The sequence below is a fragment of the Falco rusticolus genome, chromosome 8, assembly GCF_015220075.1.
Source record: "Falco rusticolus isolate bFalRus1 chromosome 8, bFalRus1.pri, whole genome shotgun sequence".
Classification (NCBI taxonomy): Eukaryota; Metazoa; Chordata; class Aves; order Falconiformes; family Falconidae; genus Falco; species Falco rusticolus.
In genome coordinates this window covers 61,304,281-61,330,097 of record NC_051194.1, presented here as the reverse complement: position 1 = coordinate 61,330,097, position 25,817 = coordinate 61,304,281, and the positions used below count along the sequence as shown (strand labels likewise).

At 39.3% G+C, this 25,817-nt stretch overlaps 1 protein-coding gene across 2 annotated transcripts in view; it reads right to left on the bottom strand.

Annotated features, from left to right (window-relative positions):
* Positions 1 to 25,615, bottom strand: part of GLS (glutaminase) — a 66,491-nt gene extending 40,876 nt beyond the window's left edge. For both annotated transcript variants that reach the window (XM_037398105.1, XM_037398106.1), the window contains exons 1-7: positions 25,238 to 25,615; positions 17,089 to 17,185; positions 16,483 to 16,604; positions 11,144 to 11,273; positions 10,362 to 10,441; positions 8,312 to 8,475; positions 1,447 to 1,505 (exon numbers count right to left, since the gene is read on the bottom strand). In XM_037398105.1, the coding sequence (XP_037254002.1) occupies positions 1,447 to 1,505; positions 8,312 to 8,475; positions 10,362 to 10,441; positions 11,144 to 11,273; positions 16,483 to 16,604; positions 17,089 to 17,185; positions 25,238 to 25,566 (981 nt within the window). In that variant the 5' untranslated portion in view covers positions 25,567 to 25,615. The remainder of the gene's footprint in view (positions 1 to 1,446; positions 1,506 to 8,311; positions 8,476 to 10,361; positions 10,442 to 11,143; positions 11,274 to 16,482; positions 16,605 to 17,088; positions 17,186 to 25,237) is intronic.
* Positions 25,616 to 25,817: the final 202 nt, after the last annotated feature.

Genomic DNA, 25,817 nt, shown 5'->3' with positions numbered 1-25,817 from the left:
CCAAAAAAACCCACCCAGCAAAAACAATCTCCCAACCTTCTAACAAATATCACAATTGCATGCAGTAAACAAATCTATGTTATCTGTTCAGAAGTACACCATTTATCAAGGACTATGTGCCTGCTACAAGAGGCACATGCTTGTGTTTTTGCCTTATGACCAGTAGGGCATGTTGTAGTAGGGCTAACATTTTGACATTTCAGACAAACGTGTTAAGTCAGGTTTTAAAATTCACTATTATCCAAGTGAATTTCAATGCTCAGTCAACCTTTAAAAAATATTAAATGTGAATAAATTTACCTGTCATACTTAAGGCCATTTTCTTTCACCTACAGCTATTAAAGATAAATGTCTTTAAGCAGGAGTTCTTACACCTTCTTTAAATATAAAATAACAGAAAATCATGATCTAAGTAATTTTAAAATCAACAATTTGGAAATAGGAGGTAAGAAACACACTGTAGCTAATGGACTTTAAAACATAACTAAGAAAAAGGCTGTAAACAAGAATCTTAGACCTCTGAGGTAAGAGTATTTACTTTTCTACTTCAAAACTCCAAGGGACTGACATGTTCCCCACAATTCTAAGCAGGTACCCTTAGGAAAAAAAAATAAAAATATATATAGCTTTTTGCACCAGTGGCTACCAAAAAAAAAAAAAGCAAAGCAGAAAATACTAGTAAAGTAACTAGCAAACATTAGCATTACACGGAATTTATGCCATTTACAACTTCAAGAGATATATACAGAATTTTCTAAGGAAAAATAAAATACAGCTTTCCAAAAGGTTCAAGATCATGGACTAAAGATGTGAAGTCATATTCAGCTATGGCTTACTCTGCAAAATACAGGTGTTTCCAAACACGCTTATTTAAGAAAGCACATTTAACATCCCAACAGAAACTATGCAACATAGAAGTTAAACATAATTTAGTTGTACAGTATGTTAATAGCAGACAAATTCAGTATTAAGACTGACAAGTAAATATAGCTGCATTGCTCCTGTACAAAATATAGTATCTTTCATTTCTTCTGCACAGCAAGAAATACTCTTGTAACTTTGTGCTATGTAAGAGCAGCAGACCTTCAGAAACATATTTCTAAGTGCTATGAAGTATATTCCTGAGGACATACTCTTGGCATTCAAGAAATGTGAGGCAATTCTCTCAAGAGACTATCAAGTGTTGTGCAGTTAAAGAAGGAAACAAAACTAAAAATGCTCAGGAAAAAGAAAGTCAGTCAGCTGCACTGTTACTTTTTAGGAGCTGCTTGTCTAATACTGCATCTGTTTGGAAGTGTTACTACTTCCAAAACAGCAAAGCCTGTCTGCTTGCTAATGAGTAAACTGCCATCAGATACTGCACACAAACAGTTCATAAGCTGTACAAGATACTTTTTCTACATTCCATTAAAATACTCTCAGAGAAACTAAAAATGAACTTTTTACCTTGATTAAAGACGTGATCACAATTGCTCCAGCATTCACCATAGGGTTATGAGGCCTGTCTGTGAAATACAGTTTTCAATTACAAATATATCCCAAGACACATTTGCCAAACAAAACCAGTCAAGTGTTTAAATGAAAAATGATAAATACTAATGTGTGACTTAAAGCTATGATTATGGAATACAATCCTAAATTTAAAATACTGCAACCCAACACTATACACATTTTTTTGAGCAAGCTTAGAACACTCAGCCTTACGCTAATTAACAGCCTAGTAAATTAATCTGTTTGGCATCATTCCTTTTCTTGAAAATTTTTGAATCCTCTCCAGTGTTCCAAGATCTGATCAATGCAACATTTGCAAGTGGAACAACCCCTAAAGGACTTTCCAATTTTTCCTCCAAGTTATCAAGTCTCAATGATTTTAACAGTGTTCGAACAGGTCCTTAAAAAAAATAATTTAAAATCCAGTTCTTGAATTTCCTTATTGCTGTATACGAATACAAATCTTGATTTATTTTTTGACAATCAGAGGTTTCTATTGGCAGCTTTTGAAATCCAAACAATTTACTCAACCTCACTAGAATTTAACTTACTTTATAACTGACTTGCATATACCTGCTACACTTATGTTTTTCTTTTTTTCACAATTCTCCACATTAACAGTATTTTTGCATTCCCGGTCATTCTTGGCTGCTCATGTAAATGAATATTTTTTTCCCCTTCCTTCTTTTACAAAAAAAGCTTCCTTATCAGCTGCCTTACTTCTCCCAAACACAAGTTTTCATTCATCAACATTTAACTCATATAGGTTGGGGTTTTTTGTTGTTTAACCAACATTTTTGCTGTGTCTTTTAACTAGGAGGCTGATTTTTGAGGGTTCTGGTATCTGAAAACCTCAACCATTTCTCAATACATTAATATTGTGACAGGTTTGAATTCTTTTTAATTTGCTGTTACTTTGTATATCTCCAAATTTGAAAAAAATACTAATTTAAAACCCAAACAAAATGTTCACTATTTTTATATATAACACACACACACACTAAAAGGAACAGAGGTGACTGCTTTTTGGAGATTAGTCCAATCTTCACAGTATACACACACACACACTTTCCCATCAAAATTACACTGGTGATCGTCAATGGCACTTAGCCAGCTATAACTATCAGATTATCTCCAAAAACTAATCATCTCAAATTCCTTTTAATATTTTTCAGAAAGTCAATATTAAAAGGAACTTCAAAAAAACATTATTCTATTAGTAAAAAGGTAAGACAAGTATCTTCCGTCCAAAAAAGAAAAAAGTGAAGCTCTGCTAAGATACAAGCTTAATGTCTGTGTACTTTTAGATGTTAGTGCCATTCCTCTCCTCTCTGACAGGGACTCACAAGCTGGTCTGATCTTCATCTGATTGTACTTAAGATCCACCTGTATCGAACATGCTGTTCTACTTGTGTCAGTTACAAAAGCAACTTGGGTCAAATATATTTGACTTTTTACTAAAACTAGATTCTGAGTCAGAAAAATGTAGCATTTCCAGAGCTTCCTAACTCTGTCTCTCCTTATGGACCAAAAACCTGAACACCAATCAAAGATGGTGCAAGTCCAATGACTAATCACAAACTGCTGCTCAGACAGGACATCTGGAGGGCATTTTCTCCACCCTCCCACCCAAAGCAAGGCTATTGCCAAGGCTCCATCAGGTCAGTCACGCCTTTAGCTAGCAAAGTCTTGAAAACCTCCAAATACTGCAAATCCTCAACCTCTCTAGCAATCCTGTTCCTCCAAGAGGACAAGCCTACCCTAACAACCAACCTGCACCTCCCAAGCCACAGCGTGGGGCCCCTGGCCCTTGTATCATCTGCCACTACTAAGAAGAGTGACACAAATCTTCATCTTTGCAATTGCTCTTCAAGAGTTCCAAGTGGCTCCCACGGGAGCACTTTTCACCCACTCCTTGGGAGTTAGGTGCCCTGGACTCCACAGCACGTTGGCAGCCCTCCACTACAGCCCCCTCCACTTTTCCAACAGTTTCCTTGAACTGGGGATCCCAACTCACACTCCAACACAACTTTATGCATGATCAGAACAGTCTGCCAGCCTCGTTTCTTGCTCCAGCTACACTTCTTTACAGCTTCCTCTCATCAGCATCAGTATCATTCCAGTCCATAAACATGTTAATGACTTAAATCACATACAGCCCATTCCACAAGTATTATGTTTTGCTCTTGACTCTTCTGCACATCTCTACGGTTCCAATCTGCCACGCAAAAAAAAAAAAAAAAGTATTCCTAAACTCCACATCACATGCATATCTGAATAAAAAGGATGTGTAATGTTTACTTAGCATTCAGCGACTCAAAAGCTTATCAATGTGGTAAGTCTACACACAGAATATAGCCTCTGAAAGTATGGTGCAACTCATTTCCTTGAAGATGTCACCACTTACCTTCAATGTCACAAGGCATTCTTGGTTACCTTCTCCTCAACCCCAAAGACTCCTGTCTCTCACTGCTTAACATCTCAACTACACATACCAGCTCTAGCCAATTCACAACTAACAAACCTCCATGTGCTGCCCTCACATGAAAAATGGCAAGGACCTTCTACTGAAACGAAACACAGGCTTTCCTGAATGTACTTCTGAAATGAAGCTGTGCTATGTTCCGCCCCATACACACCTTAATGAGTCAGCAAGGAACACATTGTGGGAGCCTTAACAGCTACAGCGAGGTACAGCAGCCCAGCTGGCCACACGCTAACAAAAGCGCTTCTCTGAGGGTCTCTCCAGCTCTTCCTTAACACAAGCACATCACAGAGCTGAGCAGAACACCTTCCGTTAATCTACTACTGCCTCTTCTAAGCAGAAGAACTCCTGTCACGGTTATCCAGGTCCCGGAAAGTTATTTTCACTATTATCTGCACAGCACCAGATAATACTATCCAAACACTTCCTATACATAGATATCTGTAATTGACAGATAACCCTTCTATCTTGCCAGAGTAGCTACAGGCTTCCCGGAGAGGGGGTCAACACCCCAAGCTTGTCAGTGTTTTAGAGGCATTTACAGTGCCCTTAATAACATCCTTTAACTTGGTAAGCCCTGAAGTGCTCAGCAGTTGGCCCAGATGATTGGTGTAGGTCCCTTCCAACTGAAACATTCTATTCTACTCCACAATGAAGAACCTCTCCACAGACTTACGATATACTGGCCTTTTTTAAGGGCCAGGATGTCTAAATAAAATCCTACAACATTCTGAAAGACTCCTGCTAAATTCAAAGAGATGTCTTCCACTCTTGTCAATAATACTTTCATTCCATGGTATTTTTTCACCTCTTAGGCATGTATAGGTTCTGACACTACCTTCATTTTAAGGAAGTCCCCTCCTAAAGCAGCAGCAATTACTAATTTACCTAACAGTGGGTGCCATCAGCAAGGGGATTCCATGTTGTACAACCACAAGGAATGAAGACCGATACTGTAATTGCAACAGTTTGCCAAAAAGGTGAACAAATTCATCTATTAATCTTTAGAAAGAGGTATCAAACTCTGCAAAGCTGACACACCACTAAAAACCATAAACACACATATACACTGTATAATAAAGGCAATGATCTGCTCAGACAGAAAAAATAAAAATCTTCTATGCAGCTTCTCTGGAAGTCTCTTATACTGCTGTACCATCTCATTCTACTTCAGAGTAAATTCATAGTTTTATCCTTAATGAAAAGCACAACTCATAATAACCCTTTGACTTTAACTGGGATGCCCTGATTAAGTCTAGCACTGATTCAACCATTTGTCTCTCACATAAACAACCCACTAACGCCTCTGAATAGTAAATATATTCCTCACCAATGCAGTGCTCTGTTTCTCCTGTGGGAAGGAGATGCTTATCTAGAATAGCTCTTTACATACAGAACTGCAATACATTTAATAGGTATATCTAAATTCAAAATAAAAGAAAATATGATTTATTTAGTTACCTAAAAATCTCTCCACTGGAGACTGTGAATGGTGATTAATATGTATTTTTTAATACCTTAAAACTTCTTGTCCATTAGCACAACTGCTCTACCAACCTGCCATGCTGCAAACTATGCCTTTCCCCTAACAAACTCAAAGTGATTTTCCTCTGCCAGTTCTTCTGACCTTTTTTGTCCACCACTGGCCTTAGGCCCTTATTGTATGAAAGGGCTTGGAGCCTTTCAGCACAGAAAGCAGAGGTTGCCCCACATATGCAACATAGTTTCAACACACAGAACAGTTCATCATGGCAAGTTCTTTCCAAAATTACATCAAAATTTGTTTGTCGAACAAAAACATAAAGAAAGAATTCCATCTTTGATTAACAAAATTCTTCAGCAGAACAGGTTCCTGGCAATCCCTCATTCAATTACAATGCAACATTTATTACCAGACTAAGTTCCACAAACAATTGTATTATTTGACTAATCCTACAAATTATTATCATCAAGAGAAAGACTCATGTACGGATAAGAGATACTAACTGTACATATATACAGGTACTGTCAGTCATGTTGCATCCAGAACTCAATAATCATTAATCAGTTTACAGCTTTCTTCATGCCCATGACGAGGAAAATTGTTCCTGATGATGCCTATTTCAGACATATTTTACTATGCAAAAGCCCTGAGCTATTTCAATCAACTAGAATAATCTGTATATAATTAAAATGGGCATTGCTTTAGTCCTCCAGAAACCGGAATTATTTGATGGGCCATATTATTTTTATCAAACAGAACAAGTTTTAAAATCAAATATTCACACGGCTGCAAGTTTCAAAATTTCCATTGTACAGTGCAGACCTTACTCAAAACATACATGATTCTTCATAACACTTTTTGTTATAAGTTGGCATTTTTAGCTATGATTTAAAATGGTCTTGTAATATTCTCCATTCTTTTCAGCTTGAATCTCAGTACTAGTAAACACAGAAATGGAAGAACATCCTCTTTTAGGAATCTTTAATGTAGTATGTATAAAAAACAGCTTCAGATGCATGCCAAACCAGTTTTCAACTACCTGCATGTCACTTCGTGAAATGCCAATTACAAACATGAAATTCATCCATATCACAATAACCAGAAAGCAAACAGATTAAATATCTATATTTTTATTTTCAAATATGATCTTCAAAGTACTCACACGTGTTCAAACTGCCGAATACTCTGCATATCCAAACTTCATACATTAATTTAAATCTACAAATGTAATCCCTTCTACCCTCCTCCACCTTCACTTGCAGAAACCTGACTTCCCTTTCTTTCCTGTAACTGAAATGTTCCTATTTAATCGACTTCTACCTTTTAGTCTTTCATTTAAGGACTGTATAGATAAGAATGTTCAGGTTAGTTTTAACACATTTTTCTCATGTCAGCTACACTGGCCATATAAGCATATACTTAAAAAATCAAAATTTTTAACAGATTAATTAGTCTTGCCCATTAATTTCATGCACACTGGAAAACTTACAATAATCCCGTTTCTCTTATTGCGTAAGAGTCTTATAAAACCTTTTACAGTCTAACAGTAACATAAAAGATCACATCCTAACAACTGATCTTCTCTCATAGTTCCATTTTAAAAGCAGCAATAAAGAGAAGAAAATAATTACTATACTTTCTGTCATTTCATTAAAAGTAAAAAAGCCTCGGAACACCGGTATTGATCCAAAAGACAAAAAAAAAAAGGGCAATTTTCAGCACCATCAAAACTTTTTCTTATATGTCAGTTCTCTTAGGACATGAAAGATAGTCTTCTTCACACTGTACAAAGTTGTATTTTGAAAAACTGGGAAAGCAACAACAAGACAGCAAAGCTTGGCAAAATGCTTAATTCCCTCTTGACAATATATACGCATGTTGGTATTTCATTAACACTAACATAACAAATAAAATGGGTCTTGACAATTTATTTTTATTTGTAAGTTTGGAAAGATGATTTTAAGGTATGTACTAAATATAATTATGTATCATTAATATATTAGTAATATAGATATTTAAGAAAGAATTCAATACAGTCCTTGACAAAAATATCACCCAAGCCTTATGCTGTTAATTAAATATTAATTGTAATACCATGGCAACAGAAACATTGTCTGTTTTCTGACTGAGGAAGATCCATTAGAAGAAACGTTTGTGTTTCAGAGATAACATCCAGTATTTCCTCTAAGGCTACATGAGTCATCCTTCTCAGATTTTTGCCATGTTTTTAAAAATAACATTTTCGTGCTTGAGAATTCATATAATATGAAAAAGAAATAATTTAGATAAATACTGTGCAAGAAACTCTTGCTGAAGCACTTCTGCCACAGGAAAAAAAAATAAATAAAAAAATGTTGTTTTGAATCAGCAGTCAAATTTAGTTTAGAATAATCTGTGGGAAGATGTGCTCATTTTTGCCTTCTGGAAGCCACCCAGTGCTGGCCTTTGGCACCAGCACCTGCTTCTCAGAGGGCGGAGAAGGGAAGTGACATACACATTTCTTAAAAAGGAACCAAAGATTTTAAATTCTTCACCACTTGGTACCAACTCAACTAACTAACTATATAATTCAAATGCCTACATTATCACAATTCTTTGGTTTCTCCTACAGCTGGATAACTATCAAATAGAACAGAAGTAATCAAGCATCTTTTGCTAGCATTCTAAAATTAGGCAAAAGCAAGTAACAAAGGATAAGCCTACCCTTCTGACAGCAAAATATTTTGGGACACTGTTTAATAATAAGACTTAAGAAGAAAAAGTAAAATAAAGAGACTGAAAAAACTGAGTTGCTTGGTTTATAATTTTCTAAAATTGAGTATTTGTATTATTAAGTATTATATGTATCTTACCATCTTCATTCAGGAACAGTTTGTTGAATCTCAGTCCACTAGGCTCTTTACCAACATATCTGTGCACATACTCTGTGCCAAGATCGTTAACAGCAATAGCATATTTCAAAGGCTTTACACAGGACTGAAGACAAAATGGAACTTTGGTGTCGCCAACAGAATGCCTGGGAAAAACACAGATGAAGAGGTTTGAAATTTCCTGTTTGCCAGCTGTGGCAAGTAAAATGTTACATGCTTCATCTGTTCTTCAAAACGCTAGGACTATTAACAAAAACACCCCAAAAACCAAAAGTGTATTATTACTAAGTCTCATTTTAAAGAGCATAACAAAAAGATGTAAAGGTTTTAACAACTGCCTCCATAAACGAGGCATAACAAAGTCTGTTGCTGGTGATTACTGCAGATGTAAAAAACCAAAAGCATGTTCAGAAATGGGTTTGTACCAAAACAAAACAAACAAACAAAAAATCACCTCACACCTCTAGTATCACACTTACCCCACTCAACTGCAAACCACATACTCACCAGGGCAAAGCTGACCTGAATATAGCCACTACACGTATTTCTATCTATATAAACAAAGATCAGATCCAATTCACTTTTGGAATTTGAGGGCAAGAATTAAATAGCCATATTTACAATCCCTTTGCTAATGGCCTAGGTATTTTATTACCATTATTAAATGCTATCTTTTGGAAAGTTTACTTTCAATGTCTGTCAGACTGCATTGAAGAATGACTCATACAAGCAGCATATGCCCCATCTAGAGCGAAAAGCTCCAAGCAGCCACTTCTCCCATGGCAAGATCAGAAGTGTATTTGTTTCTTTTCATTGCAGCAAACATGATGTTTCAGAGAAACCTCACCGAATTATTCTGGCATTATAATAACTAACACTACACAACATTAAACATTACAAGAATTAACATTATAAAACACTTCATTAGTACATGTTATAAATAAAGCAAAATGCCAATTTAAAATATTCAAAAGGAAGAACATCTTTACTTTTAAAGCTGTTTTACTATGGATAGATGGTAATTCAGGCATTGAAGCAGGAAGCTGAAGAATACTTCAGCTCACTTGTACAGCTCCTCCCCTAGAGATTATATAGCATATGGCTAATAAGAAACAAAGATCATAACAGATCACATTAAAAAGAACCTCGATCCATAGTCACCATAAGCAAGTCTAACGCTCTCTCTCAGGAATGCCCCATTTACCCAGGACATACTCAACATCTACAAATTATGGTACTCAGAATACACAGTATGACCATATCAAACCGAGGGCCAGCAGAGACACGCAAGCTGCTGAGTATCTCACATTGTCTACTCACAAAGGTAGGTACAGAATAGTTTACCTTACCTCATAGCTAGGTGGTGAGAGATACTCCTTTACATTTAGGCTCCTAACTGTCTCTGCCACACTAAGTTACTAATAAAAAATAAAAATAAGGTAACTCTAGCTGTATCTAAGACCTATATACGCCCTTACAGGAGAAAGTTTAAACCTGAAAAGCAAAGTTATGTTAAGTTCCATCCAGTTCCCACATCTTCATTTTCTCTGTAAAGACATACAGCAGTCTTATAATAATGCTAGAGTAAAAGCATTAAAGTGTAGAAAAGGAACTAACTTCTAAGCACACTGTGACTTACAGAAGAAGTAATACAGCTTGAGGCACGGGTACTATTAGACAGAGCTCTTCAACTCCCAAAGATTAATACCACGTAAGCATTGTCTCTATCCTGTCCTTTGATTATCATCAACATTACCCAGAGCTTAATTATTTGGATCGTAAGTGCAATATAATACAGTTTTAAACAAAGTATTTACAAATACTGTTTAAACAATATTTTATAATAATAGCAAAACAATTCAGGTTAAACAGAAAAACAGAAAAAAGTTAAGAAACATGACCAAATGGGTTTTACTTCTTAAGTAACTCCAGTAAAGCTTTTTCTTTATTAAACCACAAGATATCACAAAGTGCTGTATGAGTCAGATAGTTTAAATAACTGAAATAGCAAAATCTAAAAGTTAGAATGTACCTCTGTCCATCCACTGTGCAAAGTGACACACCCCACAAATCAGGGCTGAACTTGGCCAGCTGTGGAATATAGTCAGCAACCTATCACAGCATGAAATAAAAGAGAGACAGTACATCCAAAATACTTAATATATGTCAATTAAAACAAACATCAATGGAAAGGACACATAAGGTTCAAATGAATTATTCCACTAATAATCACCTAGCATATCTAAAACTTCATTACAAATTACTATATTCACTAGATCGTTATCAATTAGAACTTTTTTCAGCATGTTCTAAGAGGAACCTCTGTTCTGTGTTATAGCACGTTTAGCGTTTTCAAATCATATAAAATTTTAGCTTGTAATCAAGTTTGGGGGTTTAAAAATTTTTTGAAAATAAACACTAGAATAAACTTTAATTACTAACATAGGTATGGTGTTGACAATTACTTCTGTCACACAACCACCCAGTTGTGCAAAGCAGCACAATTCCTTAACAGGCTAAAGTTTAATCTGACAAGCTATATAGCAGTTTAATAGTTTACCTAAAATATAGAAAAAACACCCCTGTTTCTCATTCTAACCTCAAAACCGTAGAAGGCTGTTAAGAGATAAGGAGCTGTATTTCTATCACACTTTACAACTTGCAGACATAAATGAACTTCCAAAACCATTTCACCAAGTTATCAGTTTAATATTTTGCTAAAAATGTTAAGAAAAATCCGTCTACTTAAAGAACATATTTGCTTAATATCAAGAAATCTACAGAAGTTTGAAGTTGAATTTACAAACAGGTTACCTTTCCTCCAGATTGTTTTTTAGCACTTTCATACAACTCATCAATATGTGAAGTAAATGACATAAAATCTGGAATGACAAACTTCCTCCTGAAAGCTTGAGTAAGCAACACAATATTACTTTGTACACACCTGCAAAAAGTTAAAAAAGTTTATTAGTATTTTGACAAAGTACTGTCAAAAAGCATACCTGAGTAGCAATTACATGCTATTTAAGTAAGGACCATCAGTCCCCTGAAGTTACATGCCTACAAGAACAGGTCTTCATCAGAAAGACTCTTCAATTTCCTACTTCGTAAGTTTTATTTTTTTTAAAGTATTTAAAATTGTTTCATTGCATTCATTTTCACGCCTTTTTACTTAAAAGGTCTTCTTTTTGAAGCTTCCACTGTGAGGCTGTACCGCAAGGTACTACAAATTTGCCTTCAAGTAGCATCTAAGCTTGCAAAAGGGATCTAAGCCACGCATTTCTTGGGATCAAGACATGCGAAGCTGTTTCTAACCCAGCCTCTGCCCAAAGAAGTGCTAACTTCAGAGTTAGATGGGACCCGAGAGATTCAGGGTTGGTTTCTCTTGCCTCCAACTGGTTTTACCACGAACAGAGGGAGAACACTGCCAACAGACCAAACTGGAATGAGTTTACACTCTAATAAAAATAAAACTCTGCAGAAGTACTCGATAACATCTTCCAAACTAAGCAAAAGTTAGCAGTACTGCAAGTCTCTTGCTTCAAACTACCACCAGCTGAGGAATCTTTGCTGCCTTTTAACCCAGAACACAGTTACGTTATTGTCCACACCCTCGGAACATCAGCCCATCTGGTACATTTAAAAAACTGATGAAGTGAAAAGGACTTATCTAGGAGAAGCAGAAGAAAGGAAGGATCAAAACACAAGCTGGGACAAGCTGCTGAAAGTGGTGTGTCTGTGGGTTAGGTTGAGCAGGAGCAAGGGTGGGAATTGGGAGCCATTAACACGTCAGTTGAAATATGACCTGATAAAGAGTATTAACAGCCTTATCCCAGTGCAAGAAAGAGGAAAGGAAGGTTTAACACCAAACAGTTTCCTTAATGTGTTCATACTATGCTTTCTGGCAGGGTTGACAAAAGCAGAAACATACTGTTAGTACAGACAAATGGAAATCTAGGCCCATACTATGAAGGAGTAACATAGCCTTCCAAAGAACACTTATTCTGAAAGTAAAAAATTAATTTTTAGGGAAATATTTTATTCTGAATAGATACTTCCAATAATCCTACTATTAAAAGTCATTATCAGTTCAAAATGAAGATGCATGCCAAGACCAGTGAACAGACAGAACTACCTTCCCTTTTGATCCCCCTCTTTCAGTTTGAACTCCTTTGTACTTAGCCCGAATTCAGCTGACAGCCATTTCTAATGCTGGTAGGCACTATTCTCCAAGAGTGAAAGAGCAACAGCAGAGAAGTCTGTTGTACACAGTAGCCTCTCAAGAACTGCTCTGCCTGTAATACACCTCTCATTAGTCTACGTTAAAATTGCAGCAGAGTTGGTTTTGTTGCAATCTGTCATGCCTATCCACTCTTTTTTTATGTATCTTGCAAAAAAACCTGTTCCTTTTTGTTCCCAGCAGCCTCCAGTTACAGTTACCTATTCCAGGTGCAACAACCCCTTTCCAAATGTACTTAATAACAGTGATGGCAGCGATGTGTGCAGAAGGAATAACAATATAACATGGATTAGGTTTAAACTTCAGATGCACTTCTACATTGTCTGTAGCACCTGCACAGCATTAAGCACTCTTGTTAAAGAAAAAAAAAAAAAAAAAAAAAAAAGACTGAGGTTCACCAAAACCTATTAGAACAACTCAATACAAAGCATGGAAAACAAAAAGGCGGCAGTATCCACTCAAATACAAACTTTTCTCTTAATTTTTATAATCTCACCCTAAAGATTTCTGTCTTGTCAAATCCCAATCCAAGCATTTCTTCCCCTATTTGAAAACATTTCTTTTCAATCTATAACCCTTCCCTGATCCATTTGGGTTAGGAAGATTAGGATGCAAGCCTTACGATCTGTAATAACTTTCCATGACTTGTATAACCTGAAAGTAAAGTTTGGGGTTTATTTTTTTGGAAACAGAACTTTTGGTCTCTAGCATAAACTTAGGGTCATTTTGTTTCCTTTATCATTCAACTTGCTACGTTTATCCATTCCTTTCCAAGTTCTAGCTGGGTTTGCTAATTATAGCTTCCCTACACGAAGTAGACACTGGCTAAAAACACAGTCTGCACTCCCACCAATTCTGAAGAACTGTTTGGCTACCTATAAATCTAAACGGACACCTTTTCTCCTGTTTAAAGCATTACAGAAAGCAAGACTAGGTCTGTAGAAGTGCTACATATATTCAGACATTTCAGAAAAAAAAGTAACATTCTTTTGACAAATGAGGTATTAATGGAAGTCCTCCTCGTCTGCTGTCAAAAGCTTTGTAATTGCTCAAATAGAATGAAAACGCTTATTAATATGTCGGGTTAAACAGATCTAAAATGAAAGTTTTCCTCAGGATTTGCTACCTAGATGGAGAGCAGCACAGCCGCTTGGCAGCAAACAGATAACTCTGAGATCCAGCAACAGATTGTCAGGTTTTTGCCGAGAACATAACATCCCCAGACTCCTACCCGCAGAGCGGAGGTTTGGCTAACACCACCACAGTTCTAGGTCAATAAAGCGGGACAGGCAGCACCTTGTGACAAAGGCTAAATCTGCAATGCCAAGGAAGTTATTCTGAAAAAGAATCAGGATTAAACCTCAGAGTTATAACTGTCACTCGGTAGCTATCATCTCATTCGAGTGTATGCCATTTTCAAAATAGCTCAATTCCAACAGCCTCATGCCTTTCCTCCCCTCCCCTGCCCCACCACTGAACAAAATATTGTTAGTTAACAAATCGGGCTTTTTGCAACTCTTCTGTTTTTCTGTCAGGAACAAGATGCGAGTTAAAGGAAAAGCTAAAAGGGGTCAGAGGATTTCTTACAAAGATTATTAGAAATTTTTCTACAAATTGGCAACAATGTCATAGAAACAGATCAAAAAAATAGGATATGTCAAACTATGCATGCTTCATGAGCAAGATTAGAGTATACAATCTTCCCTATTTATTAAGTTGCCTAAGTTTCACCCAACAATAGTTAGATGGCACTACTACTACTTTATTAAGTAGTTACCATAGCTAGGGTACCAAATAAAAAAAGGAAAGAAAAAAATCTACATAGCAAGCTAACTACCATGCTGCACTGCTTGCAGCAGGCTGTCTCAGCAAGGTACCGTTCATGCTACGAAGATGTGTTACGTTATATACATGCAACAAACAGCTAATTCAAGAAATCTGTCAAGCACTCTCTCTGAAACGTCCACCAGTGAAGCCTTCAATTCAAGAAACTCCGGAGATGAAAGATTAAAAACCCAAGTTGTAACATGGAGATTTTTTCCAAATTTTTATTTAAGTGGAGAGCACTCTAAAGCCAGAAGTCTTCAAGATAAAGCAATTTTAGTCAAATTGGAGTGTAATGTTTCGAACAACTAAAAAGGTGTTTAAACTTCTGTTAGACAGATGGTACAGATGCATGAGCTAACAAATTTTACAGGTAATTTCTACTGGACTCAATTGATTTAGACACGCTTATGCTACCACTACTCCATGTCACTTATTCTTGATGCTTTATTTGATCTAGCAGCTTTGGATTCAAATTCAACAGCAGAATTAAACTACTTTTACATTTAGGGAACCAATGCTTCAAAGTCCTGAAGCAAGTACAGGTGAGTAGATACATTATTATATTTCTCACCTTAAACACCTGGGAGAATAAAATACAAGAACCTTGTATGGGTCTCCACACAACAAATGCAAGGTGCCTAGGAGGAACAGATAACTGAAGTCTGGGGTTTTTTGATTTATAAAAAAGGGTAACAACCGCTGCTGCAAAGGAGAATCTGCTGTGCAAAGAGATGCACCTTTCCACCGGCTGTATAGCCCTCATGTTCAAAACTCTTCCTACAAAAGACGCAACCATGTTAGCTCTCAACAGAGTACCACAGTAACAACCACGCCCCCAACACAGACGATCAAATCCTAGAGATGTGCCACAGGACACAGGCTAACCTTGCTAATTAGCAATCACTTGTCCTTTTTTTAATGTAGAGCCCTTGCCTAAAACATAATCCATAGCTTACTGTTACAAACAAGCCTTCTACTATAAATGTAATGCATAATAGCAAAACGCATTTCCTTTCCAATCCAACCACACACCCAGGAAGGTTTCTGACTCTGTAACAATTTAGAGTTTTTACTGTGATGACAAATAACCAGTGAAAATCTGGTTCTTGAATTTGAATATAGGAATAAAGTTAGTCCACACTGTACCCTTAAGACGTATCCCACATATGATTAAGGATCTGAATGGTTTGCAATTTTGTCACACACACAGATACTCATTTTTTTTCCCCCAATGTACTTCCAAAAATGTTTATATATCTTAGAAAATATAATATATATACTTTTATGTTTTTTACAGCAACTACTTAAATATATGACATAGTATAAGCATATATTGTATATATTTTATAGTCTGATATAACATATACACAATTATGTATGTAAACACACCTTTTTATATATATGCACATATGTATTTTAAATTGTAACAGAGGAAATAGCACTAAACAGGATTAGTTCACAAAGGAGCACGTTTGGAATGAACTGAAGACAGCCTAAACAGTGCTTATATTGTTCAGCTAACTGACCACAGACTTATCTTAAAAAAAAAAAAAAAAAAAGCATCACTAAAAATATGGCACACAAATCTTTTCCAAAACAGACCAAAGCAGTCTCTACAGTCCTAACTACTCCCATCTCTACAGATCTTGAAATTTCACATCACTATTTTTCACATACTCTTTTTTAGGATTAACTACATACATGCTCTGCACACCTCACCACACAGAAGCAGCATTTTGAACTTCAGATTAAAATAATTGATGATGTAGAGAGAGAGGTTTTACATACTCGTACTAAATACTCCACACCCCATCAATAAATTTACTTTGCATCTGACCGAGAGTTGCAGTATAGGATCAGATACACAAGCTAACAAACACTGATAGATTAAACTCTCATGGAGATCACACAATCTGTCTGCTGCATGAAACCAGAGAACGAACTCGTATGAAAATAGCATCAGTAGGAGCGTGTGTTTGACTCCCTTTCTAATCACACATTGATTTATATACCTTGTAAGACAGCAGTCAGTAACAGACAACATTCATTCAGAATTATATAGTTATATTATTGACAGAAAGTTTACTTTTTAAAAAGGTCTTTGTCCAGCATAACACCATCTGAAGTTGTTTGAAGGGTCAGTCTTAACATATCCATACACTCTTTCAATCGGGGATCAGATGTACGTAATCCTGTAGATTTGAGTGCCTATTACAATAAAACAATAATTACTAAAATGAAAAGATATGCTATTACAATCAAGTTCTCTACTGCTCTGTCTCATTTATCAAGATAAAGAAACACCTGCACTGTGTTATCAACACAGAGACATTCTGATACCTTATCAATCCTTTTGCCATTTCAGCTGCACTTTATGTCAATGGACTAATGTCATTTGAAATCCACAGCGGTCCGACTATATTCTACATACATCAAAACAGTACCCGGCCCTGCCACAGACACAGATGCTCTCAAGCACACTCTTTTTGCACAGCAAAGTAGTGAGTAACAACACTAGTACACTCACTCTTAGAGAAACACTGTTGGGGGGGGACAGGGGTGGGAAGTTACATTTCTTGTTGCAGCTAACCACGTGTAAAATTCTTTGGTTTGTATTCTTGTATCTAAAGTATTAGAAAAAAAATCTTGTAGTAGTTAGATTTCACACAGCACTCTGGAACAGTAGACTTACAGTTATGAATTTATGAACCGGTATTTTTTCTTGTCCTTCTGCAATGGTATAGAAAAGTAGATCTTCTAAGCTAGGAAGGAGACCTTGCTTCATTTTACTAGGGGAGGAGAAAAAAAAAAAAGAAACAAAAACACATGCATAGATTAGTTCAGTGCATATTTTTATCTATACACATTTTTTATTGTTGTATTATTCACAAGGAAACACATTTTCACTCCCAATGTAACCGCTACCACCAATTTCAAAGAACACTTATCAGTGAACACAAAGCTTAATTCAGCTTTAAATATGGAAAAAAAAGCTAATAACAGAAGTAGCATATACATTTCACAATATTCACAACATTCTTAACTGCAACATAGTCATGTTTTTACTGACTTACATTTATTGCTAAGATTACAATTAGAAATATTTTGAAGCAGGTTTGTCACGTTTCCCTCGATGTTACAGAGGATAGACATGTTCCTTGCACAGAGGATGAAGTATTTATAAAACTCAAAGATCTACATGCTTCGTAATCAAGCTGGAAGAGCAGACTGACCCAACGGTTCCACAGGCAAGAGAAAAGAGATAATGAATGTGTATCATTTTCTTCAAAATAATCCTGGTTTTAGGAACTCCTAGGAGGAGTCCTAAAGCCCTTGTCTTTCTAGGAGCTTACGTAAGCCACATAGTTACAGTGAAAGCAAGCAAAGCCTTCTGCAGCATACATAGTACAGCAACCTGAACCAGCTCAGGCACCAGAGGCACGAACTCCCATCAGGCATACTTAGAAAGGTAACATGCAGTACAGATACACCTCTAATGCTCACTATGCTTATCAATGTAAATACACTGGCTCTCCAAGCATTCCACGTGTTAAAATAGTTAATGTGAAGGAAACCTACCAAATTAAGCATCAAGATTCCTTCTAAGAGAAAGAGGTGTAATAGCTTTGCCTCAAAGCCTTTGGAAGTTTTCTCTAAGTTTAACCTCAGAGCTACACCTTCCCTTAATATTCCAAAGCACTCTGCAGCAGGCAGGAGCACAAGTCCGTACTCAGTTCTTTACGCTTCCCCTGCAAGCATGGCACCGCAGCATACAGTTGGCATCACAGCACACAGCTGGAACATACACCTCCAAACTGCTAGGGGCAGTGATAGCAAAGGGCTTTGGATCAATTCTTTTAGTCCCCTGATGTGCTCAGGTTTGTTTCTAGACAAAGTCAATTTAAGAAAGCCAATGTTCTGATGTTTGAGAAGCAAAAATAAATTCTCCAGTAAATGCAGGCATAAATTAACTAAAATGCAGAGTATGCAGTCTTACATTATTTTAGCCATTAGTTTTAAAGCTTATGTTACTATACTGTAATGTATAAAAGTTATTGCCCACAACTAGAATGCTCGGTGGCAATTCGTCTGTTTTTATACATGTATGCATGTGCGTACAAAAAGCAGGTCTGAATTCCGGTCATGACAGTTTTCACAAGATAAGCAATTCTTTGAATATCAGTACTTAGGGTTGTAACTACAGAAATAAAAATGCAACTAAGCACAGATCCTCAGTAGGCCAGTACAATCTTACAGACTGGCATTTAATCCTTCCTTCTCTCCCAATACTAGCTTACTCTACCCCAACAACAGGTCAGATTTATAATTATTTTTAATACAAATCTGATTATATCCAAATACTCTTTTAAATTTAAGGCAACCTCTAGATTACATTCGCCTCCCTCCTCTCCTCATAACTAGCAGCAAAAACCAGTAGTAAAAAATCTCACTTCTCATTTTCCAATTTATTTAAAACACTCTACTTACATACTAAGAACAGAAGACAGCTTTGTAAGCCAACAGAACTTTCCTTGTCTTCCAGTCTGGCTTTTTTTTTTTTTTTTTTTTAAATGATGCTGGCTGACTAATGCACAGACAGGCTGGCAATTCAACCAAGACAAATGCTTGCAACTACCTCAAGCAAATTACTGAACACCCTTTTTCCTAAAGAAAAATCATGTCTTCCACGCAGCACATTGTGCTTTCAATCTTTTGAGAACAGTATGCCCAGTCAAGCCAACAGAACCAAAGCTACTGACACACCAATTAAAGCTTCATCCTGTACCTGCATCTGAACTCTGCAGCTACGGGTTTTTTTAAAGCTACCCCGAGTTACACAGTCTACACCCTGTATTTTCCCCATTTACAGAGCATTTAACTAAGCTCCCCAAAGCATCGAGGTTTCACATTTCAAGGAATGCCTCAGCTGTAAGACTCATTACTGGATTGCTGATGGTCTGACACAGGAAATTTTCGTATTTCACTTTGATGAAACGAGCTGGCAAAGGCATTGAGAAACATGAACTTATGACTTATTTAATTACAAGTTTCTGACCTATTATTCAGAATTTTACAGCTGTTCCTAATGTGGCATCTCTATCTGTTAGGGTGCAGAAAAAAAAACTTCAGACATTTGACCAAGATTCTGATCTGTCTCTTTGTAAGATTTTAGTCTATTAAAGAGATGAGCACCTTTCGCAGCAGAAATTCTCTCTTGACACGGTTTCCGTATCTTTCACATCTGCTGTTGTTCAACCCTGGGTCAGTCAGCCTAATTTAACAATGGATCAGCACTGACTGCCAAAGCAAAGAGGATGGCATTCGATATATTTACAGAAAATTGCTCTCTGTCAAACAGTCCATCTTTTGATAAAGGTTATCAGCTAAATAGAGGTAGAAAGGCTTGCTCTGCAGTTTATCAGGTCAGTGATGTCAGTAACTGATGTTTGCTTAATCTAAAAGCTGTGTTTTGGCACTATGAGCGCACTTAGCAAGATAGTGCTGTTCAACACATGTTGTAAAGAGCTGTTTTTCAAGTCAGGTAACTTGCAATTGCCAGTCAAATTAAAGTGGAAATTCCAGTTTATTCCATTTCATGAATAATGACTTTTGATACTGATTTCCCTGATTTAAAAAAAAAAGCACCAGACTATTACACAATTAGACTTCTTCAGTGGTACGCTAACCTGTGGACTAGAATACTGGCAGATGCTCCATACTGGTCCTTAAATATAAAGAAAAAAGAATGCAGGAATTCCAAGCACAAGGACTGTGTGATCCACATTGTTCCTTCCTTCAGCTCTTTGTAATTCAGCTCTTGTTAAAATTAAATCCTTCATGGAATCTGGTATAAGCATTGTACTGATACAAAACAATTTCTACAATATAAAAGAGATTAAATTTCAAATACAGTGAAACACTCCTACTTGGTACTTCAAGACATAACTGCCAAATGCAGAACAGGATTTATGAAACAACAAAAGATACAAAGATATGATGCTGCTAATTATACTTTCAGGTTCTTTATCAACCATAAGACACCAGTCATAAAAATTTAAGGTCACAAGAGCAGTCACAAACAGTCCCTCATGGGTCTGTATTGGGACCAGTACTGGTTAACACCGTCATCAATGACATTGACAGTAGGATCCAGCGCACCCTCAGCAAGTCTGCAGATGACACAAGCTGCATGATGTGGGTGACACGCCTGAGGGACAGGATGCCATCCAGAGGGACCTGGATGAGCTCCAGCAGGCCTGTCTGAACCTCATGAGGTTCAACAAGGCCAAGTGCAGGGTCCTGCACATAGGTCAGGGCAGCCCCCAACACAGGCTGAGGGGGTGAAGGGACTGCGGGCAGCCCTGCCGAGAAGGACCTGGGGGTGGTTGGGGATGAAAAGCCAGACATGAGCCAGCAATGTGGACTCACAGCCCAGGTGGCCAGCTGTATCCTGGGCTGCATCACCACCAGCATGGCCAGCAGGTCAAGGGAGGGGGCTCTGTCCCTCTGCTCTGCTCTGGCGAGAGCCCACCTGCAGCACTGCATCCAGCTCTGGGGCACTTAGCATGGGAGGACACAGACCTGTTGGAGCAGGTCCGGGGGAAGCCACAAAAACGACCAGAAGGATGGAACACCTCTCTCCTATGAAGAAAGGCTGAGGGAAGGTTGGGGTGGTTCAGCCTGGAGGAAAGAAGGTGCTGGGAAGACCTTATTGTGGCCTTTCAGTACTCACACAGGGTTTACAAGAAAGATGGGGACAGACTCTTCAGTAGGGCTGTTGCAACAGGACAAGGGGTAATGGCTTTAAAATAGAAGAGGGTCGATTTGGTCTAGATATAAGGAAATTTTTTTTGGTTGGTTTTTTGTGGTTTTCGGTTTTTTGTTTGGGTTTTTTTTGTGGGTTTTTTTTTTTTTTTTGTACGAGGGTGGTGAAACAGTTTACCCAGAGGTAGATGGGGTAGATGCCCCATCCCTGGAAACACTCAAGGTCAGGTTGGATGGGCTCTGAGCAACCTGATCTAGTTGAAGATGCCCCTGCTCATCACAGGGGAGTGGACTATATGGCTTTTAAAGACCCCTAATGACCCCAACTATTCTATGAAAGCTACAAGGGCTGAAACCCACAGTCGGTAGCCACTCTATATAAAACAGGCATCCTGAAGAAGTTATCACCATACTACAGATAACTGATCTCCAACTAAGAGATATAAACATTTGTCAAGCCAACAAGTACTTCCACAGTTAAGATACTGGTCCCTAACAGTGGCGGGTAACCTGGGAACTTACCAAGATTCCGACAAAACTAAATATTTATAAACAGAGACCAAAGATGGACATATTTTAGTAGACATCAAAGTGTTTATGTTGAAAACAAGGACTGTTGCTTCAAAACCTTAGCCTCTAAGGAAGTTGCCAAAGGTCTAATGAAAGCAAAGTTTTAACATTTTCTTCTATCTGCAGCTATTATATCCACACTCCAACAGGAGTGGCAGAGAGATGAAACACTGCCTGGTTACTATACAGTTATTCCTCTGGAATCTGGCCTGGACACAAAAGCAAAACTCATTATAAAAGGTATTTCCAGAATTCAGCCCTGTCCTTAAAAAGGAGCGCTACCACTCCCTTGTCATCTTAAGAAAAAAAAATAAATTAATAAAACACTTGCATTAACCATCTTCCTATATTCCATACACTAGTACCCATAAATATTGCAATGTAGCTATACTTTAGAAATCAGGGTTGTTCACATTTTGCTCCTTGTTCTCACCTTAAGGCCTTTGTAATTTAGAAACAGCTTATACTAAGATAAACTATGTTTGATCCTACAACGCACACTTACGCTGACAGTGAACAGTGCACAGTTATACTGAAGTAGAAGTAAACACTTTTAAACATTACAGAAGTTTATAATTTAGGATTTTACAACTGGGTTATTGTTTTTAATTATTTAGGCATTAACATAGGTATGACTGCATTTTAATGCACAGCCTTCATTAATCAAAAATACCAGTCTATGACCACTCTCAGTTGAAACTCAATTTTTTTTTTTCTTTCCAAAATGTATCAAGTCTCAGGTGGATACACAGAGTGAAGGCTGGATTGCAGGGACAAGGAGGTGGTGGAATATCTTTAGGAAAAAGATGCATAAGGGGATGTGGTTATGCAATGGGATACTAGTTATTTCATCAGCCACAGACCTCATAATTTATTCCCTCTATAAGAAATTAAAACTGTTCTAAATTTCTGTACAGTCTTTGCACAAATTTTCGGTTTTCACTCGCAACTCCTACTCTCTGTACATGAGGACTGTTGGGCAAGCAAACAAGCAAGAAAATGTCAGTGCTGTCCTTCGATACCGTAGGCTGTTCCAGTATCCTAGAGCCATGACCTTACAACCAAATAGGAAAAAATAATCCCTCAAAACAAACAAACAAAAGTGTATGAAGGACTACTGTCTTCCCAGTTGGGTCCACAAATCATGGGCCAAACACAACTCAAATGTTATATACTGCTGGATGGCAAAGTGCTACAATCAGCAGAACACCCAGACTGCACTGACAGCCCAGTTGTCAATTTAGTCTAGGAACCTGTCTTCTGAAGATCTTCACTTTTCTTCTGAGCCCTGCACTCTGCCTTAATATAGCAATGATTTCCATATCATATATAAATGCTTAAGCAAGATTTTTTAAATTCTTCAAAAAAAAAAAGTATCCAACGGCCTGGCTAACGTGCCACCAGGAATTCCTGCACAGCCTGAACTGAAAAGAAACTGTTTCCAGCTTTTTCCTTGTTCACAACTATATGCTGTATGTTTTATGTAATTGCTCCTTGCTCATTTTGCAGTAAGGCTCAAAGAGGAAGCATCTGACTTTCAAATACATCCTTTTGTCAAAAGCCAAAAATGATTAAACTGCATGTAACTGGTTTGTGACTACACAGGTAAATCCTGTAACTTCTAATACGTCTGGTAAAGCTAACTGATGCTAGCTGTAGGAAGCTGTTCTAAAAAATCAGTTTAAGAAAATGTTACCTCTTTAATAAATCACCTTCTCAACATCCTCCTCAAAAAACCCTCATAGCTGGCATACTGTTTTTTCCTAAGTTTTTAATGGTACTGTCTGCATTTCTCATTGAAAACACACCTACTTGAGCCGCATCTGATTAATTTTTTTGTTCCAAAGCATTGTGTAAAGTCAATTCAAAGATGAAACTTCATATATGTTGAACAACAGTACAAATATAATAACAATACAGATATGATAGTGTATGATATTGTATGTTATCTAACCTGACCAGCATGCATTTTTTACTGAGCTTGACAGCAGAAATCGTAAGTGATGCCTTTATGGAAGACTATATCCCACTGAAACAAAAGGCTTGAACTAAGCCAAGCAGCTAAGACATTTGGTGGGAGAAAAAGAGGAAGATAGCTTCCTTCCCAACCTACCACATTGAAGGAGTTAAAGTTCATGCCAAAAAAGGAAAGAAAAAAAAAAAAAAAAAAAGACCCCACACAAAACCTGAAACTCAGAAGCAGGACTACTAACAAGCTAGGAGCTGAAGCCTTCCCAACTGACCTTGCAGAATGTTTTCCAGACTTCTTAGTATTAGGCCAAGAGAGACTGCTCAGTGTTAAAACAAGGTACTCCTTCCTTGGCCTTACTTCCTCTGTCTTTTGCTTTTTTCATCTAGGTAATAAGCATAGCAAAGCCTGGGAAAGCAGCTTAGTTTAACATTTTTATTATGCCACCCCATAAGCAGCACAAAGAAGACATGGGTTGCCTACAGGAAAAGCCAAGAGGCATGTTCCAAACCCACACAGAGGAGATAGGCCTTCACGGGGCTCACAGTTAACCTTTTACAAGTCTGACAGCTTATCGGAGATACGAAGCGTACCCACATTCAAACAAGCATGGGCAAACTGTCAGCTGGGTGGGGTGGGAAATGAACAGGAGTTTTTCAAGACCTGTGTAATGCTGAGGACCAAGAGTGCAGAGCACTAAGGAGAACCATCAATCCCTTTTCCTCATCATCACACTCCATCCCTGGTATCCACTACTGGTTGTTACCAGGGTCACGAGCCGGAGCTGATGCCTCGGTCCCTGACCATTTTTTGAGCTTATTTAAGGTTCTAAGTGAAGGAATACTAACTGCATAAGCGTATACAGTTTTATCATTCTGTTACCTATGTGCACCTTTGCGACTGGGGGACAAATCAGGACCTCTGGGCACAGGGACATGTTCCGCATCCCCGACGGGTGGCAATACCTAACCCCCACTGCACTAGATGTGGACGTGGGAGACGGCAGCGCTGCAAAACCGCCCAGGGAGACCCACACACCACGCACGCCGCCTTTAATAATTAATGTCAGATGACACAGCTTTCACTTCTCTCGGAAAACAGCTTCTGCAGGTAGCTGCCCTCGAAACAACCACCGAAAGCACGCTGCCTGCGGCCAGCCCCAGCCCGCTGGGGAGCGCCCCCCGCCCGGGACGGGACCCCGCGGAGCCCCGAGACACGCGCGCTCCCCCCGCCGCGCGCCCCCGCTTCCTCCCCGCCCCCCCCCCCCGGGGCTGGGCAGCTCCTCGCACCCACCCGCGGGTACCGGGCCCTCTCCGCCCCGCGGCCGGGCACGGACCCCCCGCCCCCCGGAGGGGCGATGCCTGCGGCCCGGCCCCCGCACCTGCCGGGGAAGCGGCCCCCGCCGCCGGGCCGCCCCCTTCCGCAGGCACCACGCGTGCGAGGGGAGGAAGGCGGCGCTCACATGGCGCCTACCGCATCCCCCGCCGCCCGGCCCGGCCCCGCCGCGGCCCGCCCCCGCCGCCCCCCTCGCACTCACTTCTCCCCCCCGCCGCCGCCGCCTCCGGCCAGCTCCTTGCCGCCGCCGTGGTTATTGGTGTGGCCGCCGTCGGCGGGGGGCTCGCCGGGCGGCGGCGGCGCCCCCTTCCCCGGCTCCTCCAAGGCTCCCTCAGAGCGAGTGCACAAACCCCGCGCCGCCGGCAGCCCCGGACCGCGGCGGGAGGCGGGCGGGCTGGCCCCGAAGGCGGCCAGCGGCGGCGGGAGGCGCCTGGGGCTAGCGCCGGGCCCCGGGCCGCCCCCGCCGGCTGCCCCCGGCGGGCCGAGCAGCAGCAGCTCCCGCAGCAGCGCCGAGCGCCACAGCCGTATCATGCTGCGCCACTTCCCTCCGCCGAGTGCCTCAGCGGGGCGGCCTGCGGAGCCTCTCGCGCCCCGCCGCCCCCGCCCCCCGCTCCCCCGATTGGCGGCGCCCGCGTAACTGTCAGGCACGCGGTGAGCTCATTGGCCAGCGGGGACGCCGCTCCGGCCCGGGCCACGCCCCCGGCGCGGGGCGAGCCTGTAGGGCCCGGGCGCTGCGGGGGCGGGCGGGAGCAGCGCCCCCCGCCGGCGGGATAGCCGCGGGG